General features: G+C 49.9%; 1 protein-coding gene across 1 annotated transcript in view; it reads left to right on the forward strand.

Moving 5' to 3' along the window:
- FER1L5 (fer-1 like family member 5) overlaps window positions 1-24227 on the forward strand; it is a gene marked incomplete at both ends in the record, with an annotated part of 51406 nt that extends 27179 nt beyond the window's left edge. Inside the window, 8 exons of the mRNA XM_083880425.1 lie at window positions 45-144; window positions 617-825; window positions 908-1017; window positions 1093-1234; window positions 1326-1410; window positions 20208-20399; window positions 22075-22136; window positions 23883-24227. Coding sequence (XP_083736551.1) covers window positions 45-144; window positions 617-825; window positions 908-1017; window positions 1093-1234; window positions 1326-1410; window positions 20208-20399; window positions 22075-22136; window positions 23883-24227 — 1245 coding nt within the window. The remainder of the gene's footprint in view (window positions 1-44; window positions 145-616; window positions 826-907; window positions 1018-1092; window positions 1235-1325; window positions 1411-20207; window positions 20400-22074; window positions 22137-23882) is intronic.
- Window positions 24228-24608: the final 381 nt, after the last annotated feature.

A 24608-nucleotide genomic window follows, 5' to 3' on the forward strand; every position in this document is an offset into this window, starting at 1 on the left:
GACATGCTCAGGGGACACTGCGACCCTCCCTTGTCCCTTGGCAGGAGCACGTGTGGAGTTTGGACGAGACGCTGCTGAAGGTTCCACCCAAACTCATCCTCCAAGTGTGGGACAATGACAAGTTCAAGGCAGACGATCTGCTGGGTGAGAGAGAGACCGAATCCCTGGTAGAGGGGGACAGCACAGGGACAGGGGACAGCCATTGGGGACAGGGAGTGGCCACTGGGGCAGGGGACAGCCAGTGGGGACAGAGAGCAGCCAGTGGGGTCTGGGGGCAGCCACAGGGGACAGGGGACAGTGCAGAGACAGGGAGTGGCCACTGGGGTAGGGGACAGCCAGTGGGGACAGGGAGCAGCCAGTGTGGTCAGGGAGACCCCATGAGTGGTGGGAAGCACCCACTGGTGATAAGGAACAGTCACCAGTGATAGGGAGCTCCCACTGGTGATGAAGAGCACCCAAAAGTGGTGGGAATCACCCACTGGTGACAGGGAGCATCCTCTGATGATAAGAAGCTCCCACTGGTGATAGGGAGCACCCACTGGTGACAGGGAGCACCCAGTGATGACAGGGAGCACCCAGTGGTGACAGAGCTCTGCCCCCGGCCTCTTCCCCACAGGGGTCCTGGAGCTGGAGCTGATCCAGCTGCGTCGGCCAGCCCCCAGCGCCCGCCTGTGCTGGGCCACGCCACAGGACCTGCCGTGGTTCTCCTGGCCCTGGTGCCGGGCCCCGGTGCTGGCGCGCTCCCCTCTGAACCTGTTCCGCAGGAGGAGGGCGCGGGGCTGGTGGCCCTGCATTGTGCAGGAGGACAGCGGCCAGCGGCTTTCTGTAGGTTGGGGACATGGGGATGATGGGGCTGGGGGACAGCAAGGACAGGCCCTGCACCCAAACCATCCCCTGGGCCCTGCAGGGGAAGCTGGAGCTCACCCTGGAGCTGCTGACAGCGCAGGAAGCTGAGGAGCGGCCCGTGGGGAAGGGTCGGGAGGAGCCCAACAAGCACCCGACGCTGCCTGAGCCCAAGTGAGTCCCAGGAGGGGCGAGGAGGGGCTGCTGGGGAGGGGCCATGGCAGTGGCTGAGCTCGGTGTCCCCTGCAGGCGCCCGAAGTCCTCGTTCCTGTGGCTGCAGTCCCCGCTGAGCCTCGTGCGCCACGGGATCCGCTGGCGCTTATTCCTCTGGATCAGCCTGGGGCTGGCGGCCTTCCTGCTGCTCCTGGGGCTCCTCCATTCCTTCCTCCCGGTCAGCACGACCCCACGAGTGCCCCGTTCCCGTCCCTGGACCTGAGAACTCCCTGAGTTCCCATCCCTGAGCCCTCTCTGTCCCTCTGTAGGGCTCTCTCATGGTGAAGGTGGCTGACCCGCGCCAGCTCCTGTATCCCTCCGGCAAGGAGCAGCCGGGCACGGAGCGCCCCCCAGGCAAGAGGGGGATGAAACCCTGAGGAACTCCCCCAGTTCCTGCTTTCCTGGCTCTGAAGCCCCTTCCCGAGCTGTTCTCCCTCTTCTCAGTGGATTCTCCAGCCAGGAGGGGATTGCTCGGCTCCAGAACCGTGATTCCGACAGGAATGCTGAGGGAGCTGCCCATCAACAGCTCATTATGAGGGAATGCTGAGGGAACTACCCATCATGTTCCCCCATTAACAAAGTCACGTCCAACAAAGCATCGTCCCCCCGGCTCTGTGGGCAGGGGAGGGACACGGACACCACTCGTGGGGCAGATCCCTAGCCCTGATCCCAAATCCAGCCCTAACTCCAGCCTCCAGCCCAGCCCACATTCCAATCCCAGGTTCAGCTCCAGCTCCCTAACCCAGCCCCAATTCCTGCTCTGACCCCATCAGCCTCATCAGCCCTCACCCCAGTACCAGCCCCAGTCCCACTGCCTCCTCCAACCCAGCCCTAAGCTGCACCCCACACCAAGCACTGACCCCAGTCCCACCTCTGGGCACCCCTCGGCCCCAATCCCACCCAAACTCACCCCGAATCCTGGTTGGACAACAGCCCCTCCTTCACCCCTCCTGCACACCTGACACCGCCCCTGGCCCCGAGCCCCACTCCCCATGGAACACTCTAAGGAATGAGCCCGGGCACCCCGCAAGTGGGGCTGGGACCCCCAGAATGGGCCAGGACACCCCACAATGGGGCTGGGCACCGCCACAGGTGGACATCCATTGTCGGAGCATCTGCCAGGGTAATGACAACGGCGGATACCAGCAGAGAATTGGAGAATTCCCCAGGGGCAATGATGACAGAGAGACTCCCAGGGTGAGGCAGATGGACACTGCGGCGAGCATCCTGCCTGGGCAGAGGGGGATGGACACCGACAGAACATCCCTCCAGGGCAAGAGCAACAGACACTGACAGAGCACACCAGAAATGGGGCTGGTTAGGGTTAACTCTGAGCTCAAATCCAGTCCCAATTCCAGCCGCTTCCTAAACCTGCAGCCCTAAACCCAATCCCACCTTTAGCCCTGACCTCACACTCAGCCCCAGTTCCAACTCTAAGCCCCACGCCAGCCCCAATTCCAGCCCCTTCCCAAGTGCTGGGCCATTGCCAGGAAGGACCTTTTGCCCATTGGGGCACAAATGCAGAAAGCTGGGACCACCCAACCCCCCCCCCCCCCCCCCCCCCCCCCCCCCCCCCCGCTGCATCAATGTGCCTCCTGAAGGGGAATTTTGGGCCATGACTTGAGCTAAGGGACCTTGAGATGAGGCTCAGGTGACACCATTGTCCAGTGTTATGAATGCTAGACCAGCTCCTTAGTGATTTCAGCTTTATTGGGAACAGTGTGGGAAGGGGGCCCGTGGCATGTGCGCACACCACCACTGCTCCCGATATGTGGAGGAGGAGGATGTCAGCTCTGTCGTCTGGCAGATCTGGGCCTGCCTTCCTCACAGGAGTCCCCAAGAAGACGCCTGCTGGTTTCAGGTTCAGGGCCCCCGTATCACTCCTGGCTCACTTTGGCAAGGGTGACGCAGGCGAGGAGTCCTGACTAGAGCCTTGATGTCATCCAATGTCACTTCTGGTTAGAAGTATTCCTTCAGCTCTTTACCTGCACAGGGGTTGTGGCTCATTTTTAGGGGTCTCCACTGGACGAATTCCATCTCCCCTAAGTCCCGTGGGAATGTGACATTTGAATACTCAGTGATGTCATCCTCCTCCTCATGGTCTCGAGTGATTCACTGTCTTGGAGGAGCAGTGGGGGCCATACCCGATGGTAAGGGAATTTACACAATTACTCACCCAAACAACCCACCATTCTCATTAATTTATAACTTTGTATCAACTTTCTAACAATTTATTCTCTACAGTGCCCCCCTCTAATTCTTTGATCAAGCTCAAGCTCACCTCTATTAACAATTACTTTTTCTTGAAAGTACAATTTCTTTAATTTTTGATATTGGTTGTAAATCTGTTCAGCATCCTGATGTTCTTGATCCCTCATTATCATGATCTTTTTTACTTCTTTGTTACTCACTTATACAGCAGATGTTACAATTCGGATTATACAGGGGAGCATACAGGGTAGGAGCATTAAACTAGCAATTGTACACTTGGCAAAAAAAGGCTATTTTTTTCCACCAACTTCCATTTAATGACCAGAAATTGTCCCACCCACTGGTACCAAACGTAGGGGTCCATTTCTGTGTTCCAACATGGGCTGACTTCCAGACGTCTTTTGAGATGTTTTTAATGACCTCACTTCAGTTGTCTTTCTAGGCAGCACTTGGATAAGTTGAACTTCCCACATATATCTCCTTCATCAACTAATAAAATAATCTACTGCTAGTCTGATCTGATATACCACAGTCCTAGTTTGGGGTAGTTGGTCACTTATGTGCTCTAAAACTAGGGCAGTTCGGTTCCACACCATCTCGAGTACTGCCTGTAATCTTACAATCCAATTTAACATATAAATTGGGGTCCAGTATCCCCAGGACCCATCTTGAGCCCAAGTCACTGGCCCACAAGTGTGAATTATCTCTTGGGGGTCCATTCTTCGTTTTTCCATGTTTGTGTTCCTCCAATTCCAACCAGGCTTCTGTTTTTTTGGCCAGATTTATCCAAATCATCATATATTGGGACCCCTAGGTTTGATCCAGACTCTTTTGGGAGTCGGAGAAATGATGGTTTAATTATCCCAATAGTGCAACTGCTGGTCCAATCTCCTGGGAATTTAGTGTAGGCAATATTCCTGCATATCCAAAACAGGTTTTCAGGGGCTTCCCAAGGAACATTACTGATAGTCGTTGGGAACTCCCAGTACTTGGATATTTCTTTCATTCCCCAGAATGGGTTTATTCCCTTTCTGGCACACTCATGTAATCCATATCTTTCCTGGTAGACACACCCAGTTTCTCTTTTCTCAGTGGACCAGTATCTGTTGGGTATCAGTGATTGATGGAGAGATGGGAAAACTGATTCATGATCAGAATTTGATTTTACTCAGGTTTTCCAAGAAGTTATATACCATTTCAGTAAGGTTAATAATTTCTACTACAATAATTAGGTTAAAAGATCTTACAAGCAACTCATGCATTTTACAACATCTTAATCGTAGGGGGTTAATTGAATCTTTTCCCTTAGTCAGGTTTAATCCCATCTTCTCATAAGCTCAAAGTTCTGTTTGTCCTTGCCATGGTATCCTAGTCACCAGACTAGTTATGCTAATTAAGTCTGTCTCAGTCTTGTGTATTCCCACATCTCCCCCTTCTGTATTAACCAAAACCACCCCTTTAACAGCCTATCAATCTCTGCACACACTGAAGCAAGCAAGGCATCATAACTAACATAATTATTATTAAAATCATAACATGCATTCCTATTCTAAGAAAATCTTTTAGCCAAGGTGTCAAACCGCAGCCACTAAACAAGTTATCTAGCCAAGATCCAGATTCTACCTTTAGTTTAAACACACTATCCTTCAGCAGCTGAACGCTTTTATGGATAGATTCTGAATGGTCAGAAAGGTTCACACAACACATGCCATTGAAATCCTCACATCCATGGCCTTGAGCAAGGAGGAGGAAGTCAATAGCAGCCCGGTTTTGCAAACTGGCTTGCCTTACACTGTCAACATCTGCTAATAAAATTGATAAAGCAGAGCTGGTGGCATTTGTCTGTTTTGCCAGCCAGCAGGCTGCCTTATTTAATTGACTTAAGGCCTTCTTTGCAGCCAGTCCTGGCAAAAGCAAAGAGGCCAAGTTCATCTGGGTCACAGACCACAAAGACAATTCATCATCACAGTATTCATCAAATGCATGCAAGCTGCGCCTTATTCTGTGGGGATACTTGTGCTGTAAAATCACGAATGCATTAGGTGTCAGCACAGTCAGCCATCCCAAACTACAGGGATCTCCCTTTATGTGTGAAGGGATTGCTGCCCAGGCTCAATCTCCACATACCAGGAACATTCCCGGCGGCAGCCACAGGGGGGCGTTAATGGACTTAGAAGGGCTGCTAGAAGTGTAGTTACACCAAGAGGTCTGGTTCCTATACATGGGATGATAGGCAGAAACATCCCAAGCTTTAGACAGACTTTTCCTGTGTAATCAAAATTGACACAAAAATCCATTTTTACAGAACCCAGGAGTTCTAATTCTTGTGGCTCCAAGGGTGTTATAGGAAGGTAAGGAGTCCACTGATCCCATGTGTTAACAGGATTTGAGCTCTGTACAATGCTTTTAGTAGCTTCTGGTATTGGCCAGCCATCTAATGGCAACCCAACTAAACAGGTTGAAAGTGGATTTTCTGGGGATGCAGTAGCTAGGCATAAGGTTTCTTGTTTGGTTGCATTAGCCAGGGTTACTCAAACATTCGTTTTGGGTTATCAACAGGCCATGCTGTGCTACCATGGGCAAGCAATGCTAAAAGGCATAGCATTTGATTAAATCCCATGGTGTTTTGCTTGTTTGTTTTGATTTATGTTGTAGAGAGAAAAAGATTCCTTTCAGCGTATCCCCCTTTTAAAAGATCAGTCAAATATAAGGCACTCACTTAATTGTTTTGTCTGCATTCCAGTTTGCAAATATGGCTATTTTCGGATTTCCTCAATACTTGCTTCCTGAGAGTAGGGAGGTGAGGACTATCCTTTTCTTGTGCTCTGCTATAATTAAAATTTCAATGGCTGTATACCTGAATTGCACCAAAAGGACTCTGTAATATCTCTAGTTTTCACACCCTTTATACTGACATAAAACTCAAAGTTCACAGTTTCCTAGATAGGACAAAAAATCATCAGCTGCAGTCTGGGTGGGGTTCCTCCTCTCCCTCCTCTCCTGTGGAGTCAGTGGTGTCAGCTGCCAGCAGAGGTTCTCAGAAAGGCTTCACATTCTTTGCAGGAATCCAGCGAGGTCCTCTTTCTGAGGAGATACAAGCAAAGCCCCATCTCCCAAGTGATTCAAAGGGTAAGGGCCCAGGATTTTAGCAGATTCTGGGTCACGGATTAGTACTGGTGGTTTTGCCTTGCAGGAAAGAGGTGTGGATGATGCAAAATGCCTAGTCATGGTGGGTTTCAAGTTTCTCATTGAACAGTTTAAGAAATTAAAAACATAGGGCTTTGCATAGCCTTTCAGCAAGAGTGTCTCCAACTCCCCCCTTTTGTTGTACCAGAAGGCATTTGAGGGTGCCATGGTGTCCTGGGTTGTAGTGTGGGATGTACACGAAGTATTTATTCTATCACCATCTTCATGAACTGTTGAAACCAAGTGGGGCAGTGCTCTAGTGTAGGGGTGTCTTCTGCTAATGGCCCATTACCGCCTGGCCCATGACTCACAGGTAACTCCCTCCAGGAGTTATCTCTGTTTAATGGGCCATCAAGGACCCACTTCACCCTCCTCATCCCATTGTGAGATGCTCTACCCAGGGCGGGGAGCCAAGCATTCTCACCTGGATATAAGCTGGTATGTGGGACAGTGCAAGCAGCACTTACCCACTGGATTCCCAGAGGAGCAGAGCTCCCAGACCTTTCTACAGGATCACTGCTTCAGGAAGAGCACCTCACCTGGACTGCTTCCACCATCCTGCTCAGGTTGTATTCTGACTCTGTCAGTGATCCTTTGTGTTATTACATTTATTTTATTTTATATGTACCTTTTTACCTTTCTTCTTATGAAATTATATCCCTGACTTGGAGCCTCTCATTCGTTTTGCTTTCAAACCACAACATTTTTGGTGCCCAGCGTGGGCCAGAGGCACTGAGAAAAGTCAGAACTACAGTTTTGTATTTGAGAAGACACCTGTTTGCTATGATGCTCAACATGCTTACATGTGTCTTATACCTATCTCTCTATATTTTTCCACACATGGGGCACTATCTGCCGGTCTTAATGCTCCTGTGTAGACCAGGGTATGGTACTAAAATTGCCTTATTGGTCTATTATGTCCATTGCTTGATAAACTCCGAGGCAATGAACAGCATTCAGAATATATACCCAGTTTTGGATTCGTTTTCTGGTCTAGGATGCTACATCTGGGGCCTCAACAATCTCACTCAGCCCCTGTGGGGAGGAGTAAAGAATGATTTTTTCCAGCTTTTCAGGCATAACACAGCAGTTTTTGAAAATATTGAGTACCCTCTTGATACCAAGGACAGTATGATCTAGTTGTTAGTCCTGCTTTGTCTTCTTTGCACAGCCCGTACCATGCTTAGGATCAAAACACTACCTGGTGTGATACAGTGTGTTCTTAAGGAAGAGGAAGAGGGAAAGAGAAGCAAAACAACCGCATCAGCATCTACACAGACCATCGCAGAGGAGAAGGGAACCAAAGGCAAGGCAACAGTGTCCTCATCTACACAGACTATTGCAGAGGAGAAAGAAGCCAAAAGTGAATCAACAGTGTCCACGTCTACACAGACCGACACAGAGGAGAAGGGAACCAAAGGCAAGGCAACAGTGTCCTCATCTACACAGACCATTGGAGAGGAGAAAGAAGCCAAAAGTGAGACAACAGTGTCCACATCTACGCAGACTGTCACAGAGGAGAAAGGAACCAAAGGTGCTGTCAGCATCTCCACACAAACCGTTACTGAACTGGAACAACCTGAACCAGTAGCAGTTGCCACCACTCAGAAAAAGAAGTCAAGGAGCAAATCAGTCCGTGTAGTGACTGACGAGGATGCAGCAGGACCTTCACAGCCAGCAGAGGAGACAGAGATAGAGATTATTACTCGCTCTCTGTCCCTGGGTGAGCTGCATGACCTGCGAAGGGAATTCACCCGCCAGACCAACAAGTCCATCCTGACCTGGCTGCTCCACATCTGGAACGCTGCAGCCAATGACACCATTCTGGATGGAATTGAGGCCAGGCAACTGGGATCGCTGTCCCGGGATGTGGTCATTAACCAGGGGATTGGGAAAACCCAAGAACCTCTCAGCCTCTGGCAGCAACTGCTAACAAGTGTGAAAGACAGATACCTTTGTAAAGAAGACCTCCAAGTGCACCAAGGCAAATGGAGCACAATAGAACAAGGTATCCAACGCCTGAGGGAATTGGCTGTGCTGGAGATAATTTTTTCAGAAAACGAGAGATTTCCTAAAAGCCCAGATGATGTCCAGTGCACATCACGGATGTGGTTGAGAATTGCACGGCTTGGACCAGAGATGCATTCACGTTACCTGGCAACACTGCAATGGAGGGAAGGTGAGGACAAGGTGGATGTCTTGGCTAATAAATTAAGAATTTATGAGGACACTGTCACTGCCCCAGTTCGCACCCATGTCTCATCTGTGGAAACAAGACTGGCTGAGCAAGTCCGGAGCTTGATTGAAGAAGGCCATCAGAAATTAAAAGAACTTAAGGAAGAAATTTACCATATCTCACCAGAGCCGACGAGTCTCTGCCATTAGGAGCAGGTGTCCCCCAGCCAGGGAGAGAGGATACACACCACAAGGTAACCTCTGGTCTTTTCTTCGAGAGCATGGAGAAGACATGAAGAAGTGGGATGGAAAACCCACTTCCGCCTTAGCAGCCCGGGTACATGAACTGAAAAGAGGAACACCTACCACAAGAAGCCCATCTAGAATCAAGGTTGCCCCAGTCTCTCAGAACTCCAGACGGTACAGGAATGATGATATGACTGATCCTCTGGAAGGGACCTCAGAAACATACATACAGGAGGAGAACAATGTATGCCATGACCAGGAATAGGGGGGCCCTGCCTCTAGCCAGGAAGAGGAAAGGGACAATCAGATCTACTGGACTGTGTGGATCCGATGGCCTGGCACATCTGACCCACAAAAATATACGGCGTTGGTTGACACTGGGGCCCAATGTACCATGATGCCATCAAGGTATGTAGGAACAGAATCCATCTCTATTTCTGGGGTGACAGGAGGGTCCCAGGAACTGACTGTATTAGAGGCTGAAGTGAGTTTAACTGGGAACGAGTGGCAAAAACACCCCATCGCAACTGGTCCAGAGGCCCCATGCATTCTCGGCATAGACTATCTCAGGAATGGATATTTCAAAGACCCGAAGGGATATCGCTGGGCTTTCGGGATAGCTGCAGTTGAGAAAGAAAACATCAGACAGTTGAATACTTTGCCTGGTCTCTCAGATGACCCCTCTGCTGTGGGACTGCTGAGAGTCGAAGAACAACAGGTACCAACTGCCACATCAACAGTACACCGCCGCCAATACCGCACTGACAGAGACTCTGTGATTCCCATACATGAGATGATTTGTAAACTGGAGAGCCAAGGGGTGGTCAGTAAGACTCATTCACCTCTCAACAGCCCAATATGGCCTGTGCGTAAGTCCAGTGGAGAATGGAGACTGACAGTGGATTACCGTGCTCTGAATGAAGTCACACCACCACTGAGTGCTGCTGTGCCAGACATGTTAGAGCTTCAGTACAAGCTGGAGTCCAAGGCAGCAAAGTGGTATGTGACCATTGACATCGCCAATGCCTTCTTCTCCATTCCTTTGGCAGCACAGTGCAGGCCCCAGTTTGCTTTCACCTGGAGGGGCGTGCAGTACACCTGGAACCGACTTCCCCAGGGGTGGAAACACAGCCCCACCGTCTGCCATGGGCTGATCCAGGCTGCACTGGAGAAGGGTGAGGCTCCGGAACATCTGCAGTACATCGACGACATCATCGTATGGGGGAACACCCCAGGGGAGGTCTTCAAGAAAGGAGAGAAGATTATCCAAATTCTGTTGAAAGCTGGTTTTGCCATTAAATGAAGTAAGGTTAAGGGACTGGCTCAAGAAATCCAGTTCCTGGGAGTCAAGTGGCAAGATGGACATTGCCAAATCCCCACAGAGACAATAAACAAGATCACTGCCATGTCCCCACCTACCAACAAGAAGGAAATACAAGCTTTCCTAGGTGCCATAGGCTTCTGGAGGATGCACATTCCTGCGTACAGTCAGATTGTGAGCCCTCTCTGTCTGGTTACCCGCAAGAAGAACGATTTCCACTGGGGCCCTGAACAGCAACAAGCCTTTGTTCAGATCAAACAAGAGATTGCTCACGCAGTAGCCCTTGGCCCAGTCAGGACAGGACCAGATGTGAAGAATGTGCTTTACTCTGCAGCCGGGAACAACGGTCTGTCCTGGAGCCTGTGGCAGAAGGTGCCTGGGGAGACTCGAGGCCAACCATTAGGATTCTGGAGACGAAGTTACAGAGGCTCCGAAGCCAACTACACTCCCACAGAGAAGGAGATCTTGGCCGCCTGTGAAGGAGTTCAAGCTGCCTCAGAAGTGATTGGTACTGAAACACAGCTGCTTCTGGCACCCCGATTACCAGTGCTGGGGCGGATGTTTAAGGGAAAGGTTCCCTCCACGGATCATGCCACTGACACCACATGGAGCAAATGGATTGCTCTCATCACACAGCGCGCCCGTATTGGAAACCCAAATCGCCCTGGGATTCTGGAAGTTATAACAAACTGGCCAGAAGGTGAGAATTTTGGATTATCATCTGAAGAAGAAGAAAAGCAAGTAACACGTGCCAAGGAAGCCCCACCATATAATGAGCTACCGAAGACTGAAAGACGATACGCTCTCTTCACTGATGGCTCCTGTCGAATTGTAGGCGCTAACCGGAAATGGAAGGCTGCAGTTTGGAGCCCTACACAATGAGTTGCACAGGCTACCGAGGGACAAGGTGGGTCGAGTCAGGTTGCAGAGCTTAAAGCTGTCCAGCTGGCTTTGGATATTGCTGAACGAGAGGAATGGCCAAGGCTCTATCTCTACACTGACTCATGGATGGTAGCTAATGCTCTGTGGGGATGGCTGAATCGCTGGAAAAAGGCCAACTGGCAGCACAGAGGAAAACCCGTCTGGGCCGCTGACATTTGGCATGACATCGCTGCCCGAATAGAGAGACTGACCGTGAAGGTTCGACACGTGGACGCACACGTACCCAAGAGCCGGGCTAATGAGGAGCATCGCAACAACAAGCAGGTGGACAAAGCTGCCAAGGTGAAAGTATCACAGGTGGATGTAGACTGGCAGCACAAGGGAGAACTGTTCCTAGCTCGCTGGGCCCATGATGCCTCTGGTCATCAAGGAAGAGATGCGACATACCGATGGGCCCGTGACCGAGGGGTGGACCTTACTATGGACAGCATCTCCCAGGTCATCCACAACTGTAAGACCTGTGCTGCAATCAAACAGGCCTAGCGAGTGAAGCCTCTGTGGTATGGTGGACGATGGCTGAAGTACAGGTATGGGGAAGCCTGGCAAATTGACTACATCACCCTTCCCCAAACCCGCCAAAGAAAGCGCTACGTGCTGACCATGGTGGAAGCCACCACTGGATGGCTGGAAACCTACCCTGTGCCTCATGCCACTGCCCGGAACACCATCCTGGGCCTGGAAAAACAAGTCCTGTGGAGATACGGCACCTCCGAGAGAATTGAGTCGGACAATGGGACTCATTTCAAAAACAGCCTTATAAACACCTGGGCCAGAGAACATGGTATTGAATGGATATATCACATTCCTTATCACGCACCAGCTGCTGGAAAAGTTGAACGGTGCAATGGACTACTAAAGACTGCCCTGAAGGCACTTGGTGGGGGGACCTTCAAGAATTGGGAAATGAACTTAGCCAAAGCTACCTGGATGGTCAACACTCGAGCATCTATCAATCGAGATGGTCCTGCCCAGTCTGAACCCTTGCACACAGTGGATGGAGATAAAGTCCCTGTAGTACATATGAAAGGCATCTAAGGGAAGACTGTTTGGATAAATCCCGCCTCAGGAAAAGGCAGATCCATCTGTGGGATTGTCTTTGCTCAAGGACCTGGTCACACTTGGTGGGTAATGCAGAAAGATGGGGAAACCCATTGTGTACCACAGGGAGACTTAATTTTAAGTGAGAACAGTGTGTAACATTTTATTCTCTATGTGTATGCATATCTTTGTAAGAATGTATTGATTTTGTTATAAATGCAATGGCAAATATCGGATTGATAAAAGACAATTTATTAATAACACAATATTGAACACCAGCAAAATGAGAAAGCCACAAAATAGGAAAATATCAGTGCTGCGCCGGGTGGATAGGGGTCTGCACACCAGGGTACAAGACGCCCAAATCCACACCTGTGCAGCTTTCAGTCCACTGTTTTATAGGATTTTTCTGCCCTTAGGCAGTCCAGGTGTCCAGGGTGGGCTAATAGTCCAAATTTCTTTTCGATGGCCTTCCCGGATCTTGTCAAGTCCCGTTGTTCCATTCTGGGAAGGTTCGTTCTTATGTCAATTTCACAGGTCAGTCTTATGTTGATTTCAGTTTGCATGTCGTGCCAGGGTGTTGATGAAATCTGCATCGTTGTCAAGAAGGAATTTCTCCTTGTATTGTCAAGGAAGTGATTCTTATCAAGGCTGGCTAGAGTCTTTGTCTAGTCTGATGATTCTTGTCCTGTTTCGCAACTGAAGCCGGCAGGCTGAGGAGGGGAACGGTTTGCTTCCTACTGGATTTTACATTTTATTAACATAGTTCTTATTATACATCGGATTATTATTTCATACACGAATTTTTACCCCAAATTTATCACAGTCCCCTGCCTAATAATTCATCAAATTAAAAATTCGTCTCTTTTATTTGTTTCGACCTCAATTCCAATTACCAGTCCTCCTGAGAGGATTCATCACCTTGTTGGAGTTTCTGTCCCTCTTTGAATCTCCTCAGGGTTGCTGCCGCCCTCCCTTTACCCTTTTCTTCCTCAAGCTTCATTAATTTGGACACAGTTTTCCCTTGGGCTGCCTCTGGATCTATGGGAAGGGAGGCTATCTGCATCCCTTGGACGACTGAATGAATCAGTCAGATGAAACAAGGGATCAAACACGGGAGGAAAATGATGCCCGCAATGGAGCATGTTATGAAAAACACTACCTTCTTCCACCATTCCCCCTGTCCGAATAGCTGATCCCACCATAAAGCCTGAAGGATTGAATTCCATTTCTGGACCGGCACATGAGCTACCTTTTTAATTTCCTGGGCTAGCCCTTTGATCATTTCCCCATAGTCGTCAATCTCAATGCAGCATTCCGATTCATTGAATCTGCCGCAGACCCCTCCTTTCTCTGCCAACAGGTAGTCTAGGGCAAGCCGATTTTGGTACACAAAAGCCCTCATCTGCAAATGCTGTTTTGCCAGGAGTTCCAAGGCATCTGAGGTGTGGTTTGAAACCACCTCTACCACTGCTTGCAGCCGAATCAACCTATTCAAGAGGTAAATGGGCGTCTGATATCCCCAACTACCATCATTTGCCCAGGTGGCTGGCCCATAATACTTAATGATTCTTTCCGCGGGCCACTCCTCCTCCCCCCATTTCTGGTTGCCTCCAGCTACGGGTAGCTCTCGCCTTATCTCCCTTCTTTGTCAGTTCAACGTTTCAAAGAGAGGTGCTCCTAGCAAATTGCTCTTGGCCCTGGGCAAGGTGAAGAAAAAGGGTCTTATCATGCCTAGGGTACAGGACTCCTTCCATTTCCGGGGAAGTTCACTGTAAGCTTTCTTTCTGCAAATCCAATATATCCCATCTGGAGCCTTCCAGCCTACACTGGTTCTGCCTGGCTCGTCCCAGTACTCTTTCAGACCCACTAATGCCTGAAACGGATTAGCCCCGGGACTTTTATGCCAACAAAGTCCCATGGTCTCAAGCCATTCACAATCCTTTTCTCGAATTTTACTCCAATATCCGGAGGGTGGTTCGGGTTGCCAGACCCTTGTTTTATCATTCACCGTTAAGGTGTTTATGCAAGGAGTATAACCCACCAGATCGGTAAACTCCTTTCCTTCCTGGCTAATGCAGATAGTGCCGACTATCCTTTTTTCCAAAATCCATCCCTCTGGTCTTTTTATGTTTTTTGATATTTTTGAACTCTCCCATTTCAGGAGTTGTTCCGGGGCTAATCCTTCTCCTTTCCAGGGCCACCTTTCGGCTGACTTTAATCCCCCACAGATCCAGCAATTTGTCAGTCCCAATTCAGTGGCTATTTCCTGCATTAGTTCTACGAAGAGGTTTTGGTTAGGAGCCGGAAATCCCCCGTCACCATATTGTTTCTCCAATTGCTCATATTGTTCACTGAGCAATTTCAATCTTTCTTGCTCAGTCCTCCTCTTTCTGGCCTCAGCTTCCTGTCTCCTTAGTTCCAACGTTACCTGCTTCATCTTACTCTCAGGGTCCATCCCTTCCTCGTCCCTTGAAAAACAAAAGGTCTGATCAAACTGTAAACCCACACGATTATCACCCGGAGGCAATAAGTCAAAAACGATGGGTTCAGTGTCAAAGGAACCTATTTCCTCGTGTTTGAGATTCTTCCCTTCCCAATACAATTTTCCACCCATGTTACATATTTTCAGTTTCGTTTTGTCATAGCACAGGGGATTCACTTTGAAATAGGCAAGGAAAGTAGATTGCCTTTTTCCTCCCACCCATACAGTTTTGTTACATTGGTTACATGTTTGCACCGGGTAAGGAATTTCGAGTTCGTGCCTCTGTCTAATGAGTGAGTGAGCAGGGCCTCTGAACAACCCGCCCTTAGGACTTGCCCCTGAGCGTTGGCACCGGACCCTTCCTTCCAATTCACAAAGGTGAAATTGAGTGCCATTAGCCCAACAATCACCCAACTGCCTTTCCAGAGGACAATCCATTATCTGCCCGGTTTCTGGAGCTGTTAAGCACCATTCACACTTCGCGGGAGGATTCTCCCCCGGGAGCGCCCCTAGAAGGGCCCCCTTGGTCCAGCACACAGCTAGACTCAGGACAATCAGGATTCCCCACCGATATACCCCTCTGCCTTGCCCTTCGCCCGTATGTGAACATACGGCGGGGTAAACCATCTTCTTGGCAGCAAGGGTGTGCTTCAGGGGCCCGTGTGGTCCTGATGGCAAACCTTCTCTTGTAGGTTGCCCACCGGGATAATTTGATTGTATCCCCTCGGCAAGGTACTTTGATGGTCCTCCGGCACTCAACTGCCAAAGCCTCTGCTTTAGCGTCCAATTTTCCCCTTATTCCCTTTCTGTAAATTTGGTACCACTCAGGAGAATCTAATTCCAAAAGTCCGGCCCGAGTGGCAAGTATTAAGAGACGGCTTGTGTTCTCCTGCTCCTCAATTAGACAGTTAGTACACAAACCCCTAGGTCGATTCCCTCCCCAACAATGGGTGACCCAAACCTGTTTACAGTATACACACTCAAAATGAATGAAAGGAAAACATTCACAGTCTGGGGTATTGCAACTTATCTGACTGGTCATTTAGGTTGACGCCTGAGCTTGATTTTGAGTTCTCCTGGAGGAGTGGTGACTTTCCAGTCCGAGGCTTTTGGGTCCTCGATCTTTTTCACCCTTGACGAATGAGTCCAACCCTTCTCAGCGGTTCGAACTGCAGTGTCAGTGGTTAGCAGCACCAGGAACGGTCCTTCCCACTGCGGGGCGAGAGGGATTTCTTTCCAAGTTCTGATCAACACTTTGTCTCCCGGCTGAATCCGATGGATTGCAAATCCAAGAGGGGCACTTTGGGGAATGAGTCCACGCCTTCGAAGCTCCTGTAAATTTTTGTTTATAGTGATGAGATAAGGTTGCAATTGCACATCCTTGACTCGGGGATGTCCCACCGGCATTCCGTGTTTGTATGATATCCCATACAACATTTCAAAGGGGGACAGCCCCGTATTGGAGTGGGGCATGGTTGTCACATTCAACAGAGCAAGGGGAAGGCATTTCACCCAGCACATTTTTGTTTCCAGCATGAGTTTTGCCAATTGTGATTTTAGAGTTTGATTCATTCTCTCCACTTGTCCTGAACTTTGAGGGTGCCAGGGGGTGTGATATTGCCATCTGATTCCCAAAGCCTCGGTTAATTGTTTTATGATTTTTGAGGTGAAATGAGTCCCTTGGTCTGAATCTATGCAATCCACGATTCCATACCTGGGGACTATTTCTTCTAACAATACTTTGGAAACTGTTTGAGCCGTGGCTTTTGCCCTTGGGTATGCCTCTACCCAATGCGTCAATTTGTCCACTATCACCAATAAATACCTATATCTTCCGATCTTTGGTAAATCAGTGAAATCCACCTGGATCCTTTCAAACGGCCTATATGAGAGAGGACGACCTCCCCAAGCTGTTTGTCTGGATCTGGACCGGTTCACCTTCTGGCAAATCACACACCCCTGTACCTCCTGTTTTGCCAATTCAAAGATTCCCTTGCACCCGAAGAACTTCAGAAACTGGTCAGCCAATGCCCGTGTTCCCCAGTGAGTCTGTTCATGCAGACATCTCAGGATCCCTCTGGCTGCACCTTTCGGGACCAACTCCCTCCCATCTGGCAATTTCCACTTTCCCATCTCCAATGCCCCTCCCATCTCTTTGAATCCTTCAATGTCCTTTTCTGAGGGACATATTTGGATTTCGGAGTCCTCCTCCCCGATCACCTCGGGGACGCTCACTGTGAGCAACACTGCCCTTTCTGCTTCCTGATCAGCCAGGTTATTACCGCGGGTTTGAAATTGCAGTCTGGTCTGATGCCCTTTCACATGCACCACCGCAATCTCTTTGGGTTCCCTGATTGCCTCCAAGATTTGCCGAATCATTTCCCCGTGGACCAAACCTTTCCCCTTCGTATTTATCAAACCTCTCTCTTCCCAAATTTTTCCAAAAGTGTGAACCACCCCAAACGCATACCGAGAATCAGTGAATACAGTCCCCCTTTTTCCCTTCAACCTTTTGAGAGCCCTTAGGAGAGCATAAAGCTCACAAGCCTGGGCCGACCATTCGGGTCTCAGGGGGCCCGATTCCACCACTTTTCCCATTCTGCCATCCACCACTGCGTACCCCGATTTTCTTTTCCCTTCCACTACTCTCGCCGACCCAACCACAAACCATTTTTCTCCCCCCTCCAATTCCTGGTCCTCCAAATCGGATCTTACTTTTGTCTGGAGTTCCATGATCTCAGCACAGTCATGCAACAGTTCCTTGGAGGGGTCTCCAAACATGAACTGTGCAGGGTTCCGTGCCGAAGTGGTTCTTAACTCCAGTCCCGGGGAGCTGATCAGAATGGCTTCATATTTCAGAAGCCTAGAGTCGGTCAACCACTTTTCTGCCTTTTGTTGTAGAATGTTTCTCACATCGTGAGGGGTGTAAACTATCAGAGAGGCCCCGAAGGTGATTTTCCTCGCCTCCTCTACCAGGAGCGCCACTGCGACTATGGCCTGCAAGCACGTAGGCCATCCCCGACTCACAGGATCTAGGACTTTAGATAAAAATCCTATGGGTTTTCTTTTGCCGGCCCATTCCTGAGTCAGGACTCCCTGTGCAGTTTGCTCACTGACATCTACAAACAATTGGAACTCCTTATTCACATCTGGAAGGGTCAGTACTGGAGCCATCATGAGGACCTCTTTCAATTTTTGAAAATCCAATTCATCCTGCTCAGTCCATTTCACTCTGTCGGTGTTCAACCTTTCATGAAGAAATTTCACCTTTTCACTGAAACCTTCAATCCATTGCCTGCAGTATCCCAGGAGCCCTAACACTTGGCGTATTTGCCTTTTAGTTTTTGGAGCGGGTAATGCTATGATTCCCGCGACGCTTTCAGGGTATAATTTCTTTTTCCCTTGGGATAGCCAATGACCCAAATATTTCACTTCGGGCTCCGTGAATCTGCAGTTTGGATTTTGAAACTTTCAGACCCTTAGCTTCAATGAAATTCAGCAAAGCCACAGTACATTCCCTCACACTTTCCTCAGAAGATCCAGCTATTAGCAGATCATCCACATACTGCAACAGTTTTGTCCCTTCCTTCAGGGTAAATTGAGTCAAGAGGTGCTCCAGAGCCTGCCCAAACAGATTAGGGGATTCCACAAATCCTTGGGGAAGCACTGTCCATCTCAACTGCTGTTTTCTGTTGGTATTGGGGTCCTCCCACTGAAAAGCAAAGTAATCTCTGCCTTTCTCATCCAAGGGGCAAGTGCAAAATGCATCCTTCAGGTCAATCACACTATACCACACATCCTCGGGCGTGAGCCGATTTAATAAAGTATATGGATTGGCCACTACCGGAAATCTAGTCCTGGTTCGAGCGTTCACTGCCCTCAAATCCTGAACTAGCCGATAACTTCCATCTGCCTTTTTCACAGCCAGTATAGGGGTGTTATGGGGGGACATGCATGGCTCTATTGTTCCTCCCTTCAAAAGGTCATTGATTACCCGTTTCAATCCCTTTCTCCCTTCCAGGGGAATGGGATACTGTTTGACCCATATAGGGTCCTCGGGGTTCTCAATTATGATGTGAATGGGGTCTATTTCTAGCTTCCCCACCTCTCCTTTAGAGTGCCATACCTCCGGATAGATGCCTGCCTCGTCCTTCTTGGTGAGCTTAAACATTTTCACCACTAGACCGGAACTTTTTACAACTATGCTAATTCCAAGAGCAATAATCATATCTCTCCCTAGCAAGTTGTAATCGGCTTCCTCCATCAACAACAAATTCCTCAAGCAGACTTTGTTTTCTGATTCAATTTCCACGTTTTCTATCACTGGCACTCTAAAAGGATCCCCTTTTGCACCCACCGCCATAACTCTCTCCTCACTGGCCGTGCACCCCTTTGGTAAATGCTGCAAGGTGCTCCTTTCTGCCCCGGTATCCACCAGAAAAACGGTCTCTTGATGCTGGGGACCTACTTTCAGTTTTACCAGGGGCTCGTTAGATGTCCTGGTCCCCAAGGTGAAGAGCCCCTGACACCCCTAATCCTCCTGAAAAATCTTTTCATCTTTCATCCTTTTCTTGCAATCCCTCCGAAGGTGTCCTGCCTTCTTGCAATAGTAGCACTCAGGCAGTTCCCTTCTCGTGTCTGGGGTCGCCTTGCGGGGGCCTTGAGGCTTTCGGGGTAAGGTTTTATACTTACCTGAAGCCTGCTCCTGTCTCTGGACCTCCTTCACAGCTGCTACCAAGACCTTAGCCTGAACTTTCTGTTTTTTGTCCTCCCTCCTCATGTACACTTTCTGGGCTTCCGTCAGCAATTCTTGCAAGCTCTTATCCTGCCAGCCATCTATCTTTTCCAACTTTCTCCAAATGTCCTCCCAAGATTTCGCTACAAACTGTGTTTTGAGCAGCACTTCCCCCACAGGGGAATTAGGGTCTGTCCCAGAATATATCTGCAGACTTCGCCTCAATCGCTCAATCCATTTGGTGGGGGACTCCTCTTTCCCTTGACATTCATTGAAGGCTTTACTGATATTCTGACCCCTTGGGACGGCTTCCCGAATGCCCTGGATTATGATATTTCTCAGGTCTATCATGCTCCTTCTTCCGTCCTCTGTCTGAGTGTTCCAACTCGGGCTAGAGCTGGGCCACTTTTGATCCCCGGGTGTCCCTTGTGGGTTTCTCCTGTCCCAGTCTCTGATACCCGCCTGTTTTATCATCTCTCTTTCCTCATTGTTGAACAGAGACCTCAGGATTGCCATCAGATCCTCATAGGTATAGATGCTGCTCCCTAAGAACTCATCCAACCTATCTGCCACACCAAAAGGATCATCCAACAATCACCCCATTTCCTTTTTGAACGCTCTTACATCCCCTGTGTTGAGAGGTACATTCACAAACCCGATGACCCCGGGGGCCGTTGGTACCTCCCTCAGTGGAAGTAAACTGTGCCACTCATTCTCACTCTCTCCCCATTCATCACCCATCATCCTTGCTTTCAAGCGGGTTCTGCTAGCAGGGGGAGAACTGGTAGCTGTGGGCTGTCTCCCTTTCCCAGACTGCGGGGGTGGAACTGCCGCCTGTGCGGCAGAGGGGATTCTCTCCTTCACTCAGACCAACCCTGGTTGCGGTGGAAAGAGTGAACGAGAGTGCTCCCAAGCTTGTGCAGACGGGATCTCAGAGGGGGCTCCCGTGGTCATGGCATCTATCGACGGGGGCGCCGCCAACGGACCCAGGCCAGACGGAAGAGGTAAGAGAGGGGGTGGCAGCAAGGGAACTGCCAGTGGGGACAATGGATGGGAGACCTGGTTCCCTACTTGGGATGCCTGTGCCCCCAAAAGCTGGTTTTGAGGGTCCAAAGGAGCCGTGGGCACCACTTGCTCCGGAGAGGGTGGGGAATTCAACCCATTGTAGGGAGGTGGGAGGTGGTCCAGGGGTTCCCAGGGCTTGGTCCCGGTTCCGGGCCGCCCTTTCTGTTTCATCGGGAACAAACCCGCTCGGGTGTTTAGCCAAAGCCGGGCGTATTCCCTCTCCTCAGGGTCTGAGGGGCTCTTGTTTTCCAGATAGCGATTCAACTCACTACATGTCCAACTTTCAAATGATCCCATCACTGGCCACGTAAGGTGGTTCCTCAATTCTTCACCACCCCACACATCCATGCAATAGTATATCATTTTTTCCTTGGACTTCCCTTTTCTCTGAGGGCAATCTCCCCAATGTTCCAACATCCACCCCAAGGGACTGTTTCGAGGGATTTTCATGGTTCCCTTTCCCTTACCAGAGGGGAGTTTTTCTGAGGTCTTTTTCTGGGGCTTACTCTTTCTCTGTCCCATGTTTCACGAATTTCCTTACCAAGTCTTCAAAATTCCCTGCAAGTCGACTTTTCTGCCGGTGCGTTGTGTCTCTGGTTCTTTCTCAGGGGATGGGGCTTTTCTGATCACTCACCCCTCCAGCGAGCTATGCTGAGGGGCCCTTGATCGGTACTCAATCCTTTTCGGATTCTCTTTGGACCCTTACCTTGGTCCGCTGGCAAAAAGGGTTTACCAATTCCCGAGCTCGACAGGACGTACCCTTCCCCTTTTTACCCACTCTGTGATTGGTCCCTGAGACTTCCCTAGTCCCAGTTTTGACGAGCGATGTGAGAGAGTTTTCACACGAAATCGCTTCCTTCGCGGCCGACCGTTCCCCTCGTGGGAAAAATGGAAATGCGACCTTGAAGCCCACATTCGCTTCGTGATCAGATCACGTCTCACACACTGGCCTGATCACCCGCTCAACCAGCAGTACTTACAGCTCCTTTTCCTGCGTGGATGTCTTCGTGCACTTAGACGTTTTACGAGCAATTGTCAGCCGCGGCTTTTTCGAAGGCCCTTTGCCTTCCCGAGCTCTCTTTGCCCCCGGATCCGTCCTCTCCCCTGTCCTATTTTGTGGTTTTCTCGTCCTAAATTTGGTTTGGAGGTTCGGGTGGAGCCGCGGGGTCTCCTCACTCACCAGGCCACCAAAATTGGCAGGGATACCCTCCTGGATCGCAGGTCCCTGCAGCTTCCTCCGAATCCGAGTCACGGCACCAAATCTGTTATAAATACAATGGCAAATATCGGATTGATAAAAGACAATTTATTAATAACACAATATCGAACACCAGCAAAATGAGAAAGCCACAAAATAGGAAAATATCAGTGCTGCGCTGGGTGGATAGGGGTCTGCACACCAGGGTACAAGACGCCCAAATCCACACCTGTGCAGCTTTCAGTCCACCGTTTTATAGGATTTTTCTGTCCTTAGGCAGTCTAGGTGTCCAGGGTGGGCTAATAGTCCAAATTTCTTTTCGATGGCCTTCCCGGATCTTGTCAAGTCCCGTTGTTCCATTCTGGGAAGGTTCGTTCTTATGTCAATTTCACAGGTCAGTCTTATGTTGATTTCAGTTTGCATGTCGTGCCAGGGTGTTGATGAAATCTGCATCGTCATCAAGAAGGAATTTCTCCTTGTATTGTCGAGGAAGTGATTCTTATCAAGGCTGGCTAGAGTCTTTGTCTAGTCTGATGATTCTTGTCCTGTTTCGCAACTGAAGCCGTGCAGGCTGAGGAGGGGAACGGTTTGCTTCCTACTGGATTTTACATTTTATTAACATTGTTCTTATTATACATCGGATCATTATTTCATACACGAATTTTTACCCCAAATTTATCACAATTTGGATATGATGTAGATGGTAATAGAATAAGGGGTGGATTATGTCCTGGGTTGCAGTATAGGATGTACACAAAGTATTTATTCTATCACCATCTTCATGAACTGTTGAAACCAAGTGGAGCAGTGCTCTAGTGTAGGGGTGTCTTCTGCTAATGGCCCATTACCGCCTGGCCCATGACTCACAGGTAACTCCCTCCAGGAGTTATCTCTGTTTAATGGGCCATCAAGGACCCACTTCACCCTCCTCATCCCATTGTGAGATGCTCTGCCCAGGGGGAGGAGCCAAGCATTCTCACCTGGATATAAGCTGGTATGTGGGACAGTGCAAGCAGCACTTACCCACTGGATTCCCAGAGGAGCAGAGCTCCCAGACCTTTCTACAGGATCACTGCTTCAGGAAGAGCACCTCACCTGGACTGCTTCCACCATCCTGCTCAGGTTGTATTCTGACTCTGTCAGTGATCCTTTGTGTTATTGCAATTATTTTATTTTATATGTACCTTTTTACCTTTCTTCTTATGAAATTATATCCCTGACTTGGAGCCTCTCATTCGTTTTGCTTTCAAACCACAAAAGGTGTAAAAATAAAATAAAATAAAAAAAATAATTAAAAAAAAAATAAAATAGGTGACCTGTGTAGTTGTTGTGAACTGTGTGGAACGAGGCCACGGGACAGTTCTAAAAGCGAGTTTTGGTGAACAAACAGAAAAAGCATGGAAAGAGGCTTGTTGGACAACCATCTGGCATGCTTCTAAGTGAATAAGTGAGTTCCCAAGTTTTCACAAGGTAAGTTTGAAGGGTTTTTCAGGCCTTTAGCACGTAGGATCGAAGAATGCGCAAGTCTTATTTGCTTGGAAACAAAATGGTTCTAAGCTTTGAGCTGCTTTGTACAAAGAAGTTTTGAACTCTAGCTTTAGAATCAAGAAAAGGAGCGGTTAATCGCCTAAATAAAAGAAGGAGCTTATCCCAAGCTGAAAAGTGAGGATCCCGGAAAGGAAAACTGGAGCCCACCAGCACAGAAGTATGATCCTGGGAAGGAAAGCCAGACATCATCCTCACCGACTGACGATGCTGGGAAAGACAACTGGACCTCCCCATCAGAGATGTAGGGAAGCTGGACATCACCCTTGCTGACTGACCGTCCTGGAGAGAGAAGCTGGGCCTCACCATCACTGACGTCTAATTCTAGAAAAGAGAAACTGGACATGGCTCTTACTAATTTAAACCCGTGGGGTAGAGAAATTCGACGTCACCAATAGGAACTGATCACAATAGAGTACAGTAATGAGACTTGACAAATACACACTAGGAGGAAACCGCACAAAAAACCCAAACAACAACAACAACCAAACCTGCTGAGAAGTGTTTATGAAGATGCTCAATAAATCCCAGCAAAAGTCAGCAACCGAAATGCAGCAGGAGGGGGAACCCCCACTGTATCCAGCGTGCTGCTTTGCTCACACTTGATCGTTTGAATTAATCAATTGATTGTTGCTTGATAGATTGGCTGAGTCAAGCTCTTCTTCTTTCCATTGGGAAGGGCGTTCAAAGCCTTGGTGGCTGGGACCGCCCCCCCCCGCCTCCATCCGCCAAATCCCGGAGGGGAGGGCCGCGGGTCCCTGTGGGACTCCGGATCCGGGTGGCAGCGGGAACGGGCCGGGGCCGTGCCAGGGAGGCCCCCGCCTTCCCCACCGCATTCCTGCCTGGAGCCCCCGCTGGCAGTGCCCGGAGACGCTTCCCAGCGCCTCCTCCCGTTCCCGTTCTCACCGGCAACGCCTGCCCGGCGGCACGGGGGCCCTGCCGGGAGATTTTCGCCCTCCTGGCCCGGGGCCGTGCTCCGGACGCTGTACGTCCCTCCTGCGGCCCCGGCCGCTGGCGCCGCTGAGGGCCACAGGCGGTGCCGGGGCTCTGGCGTGGCGGGGGCACCGCGCGTCAAGAGGGGAGGGGGGGAGGGGGGGGGATCGGGACGGACGGAGGGAGCGGGCGTGAAGGAAGAGCGGCCGGGATGCAGGAGCGCAGAGGGCTGATTGAGCGGGCTGAGGAAGGCAGGAGCGGGCTGAGGGAGGCGGGAAGGGCTGAAGGAGAGCGAAGGGCTGAGGGAGCGGAACGAGCCAGGTCAGGCTGGGCCGGGCCGGGCTGCGCTGAGGGAGTGGTGGCGGCTCCTGGCGGGACCCGCCCGCGCCGCCAACTCTCGCGAGAACTCCAGCAACGGGGCGGCCAGCTGGCTCAGGCGGCGTTGCCTCGCCTTGAGCCTTCAAGCGGTGGC

This window comes from Zosterops lateralis, assembly GCF_965231275.1.
Source record: "Zosterops lateralis genome assembly, chromosome: 30".
NCBI classification, from domain to species: domain Eukaryota; kingdom Metazoa; phylum Chordata; class Aves; order Passeriformes; family Zosteropidae; genus Zosterops; species Zosterops lateralis.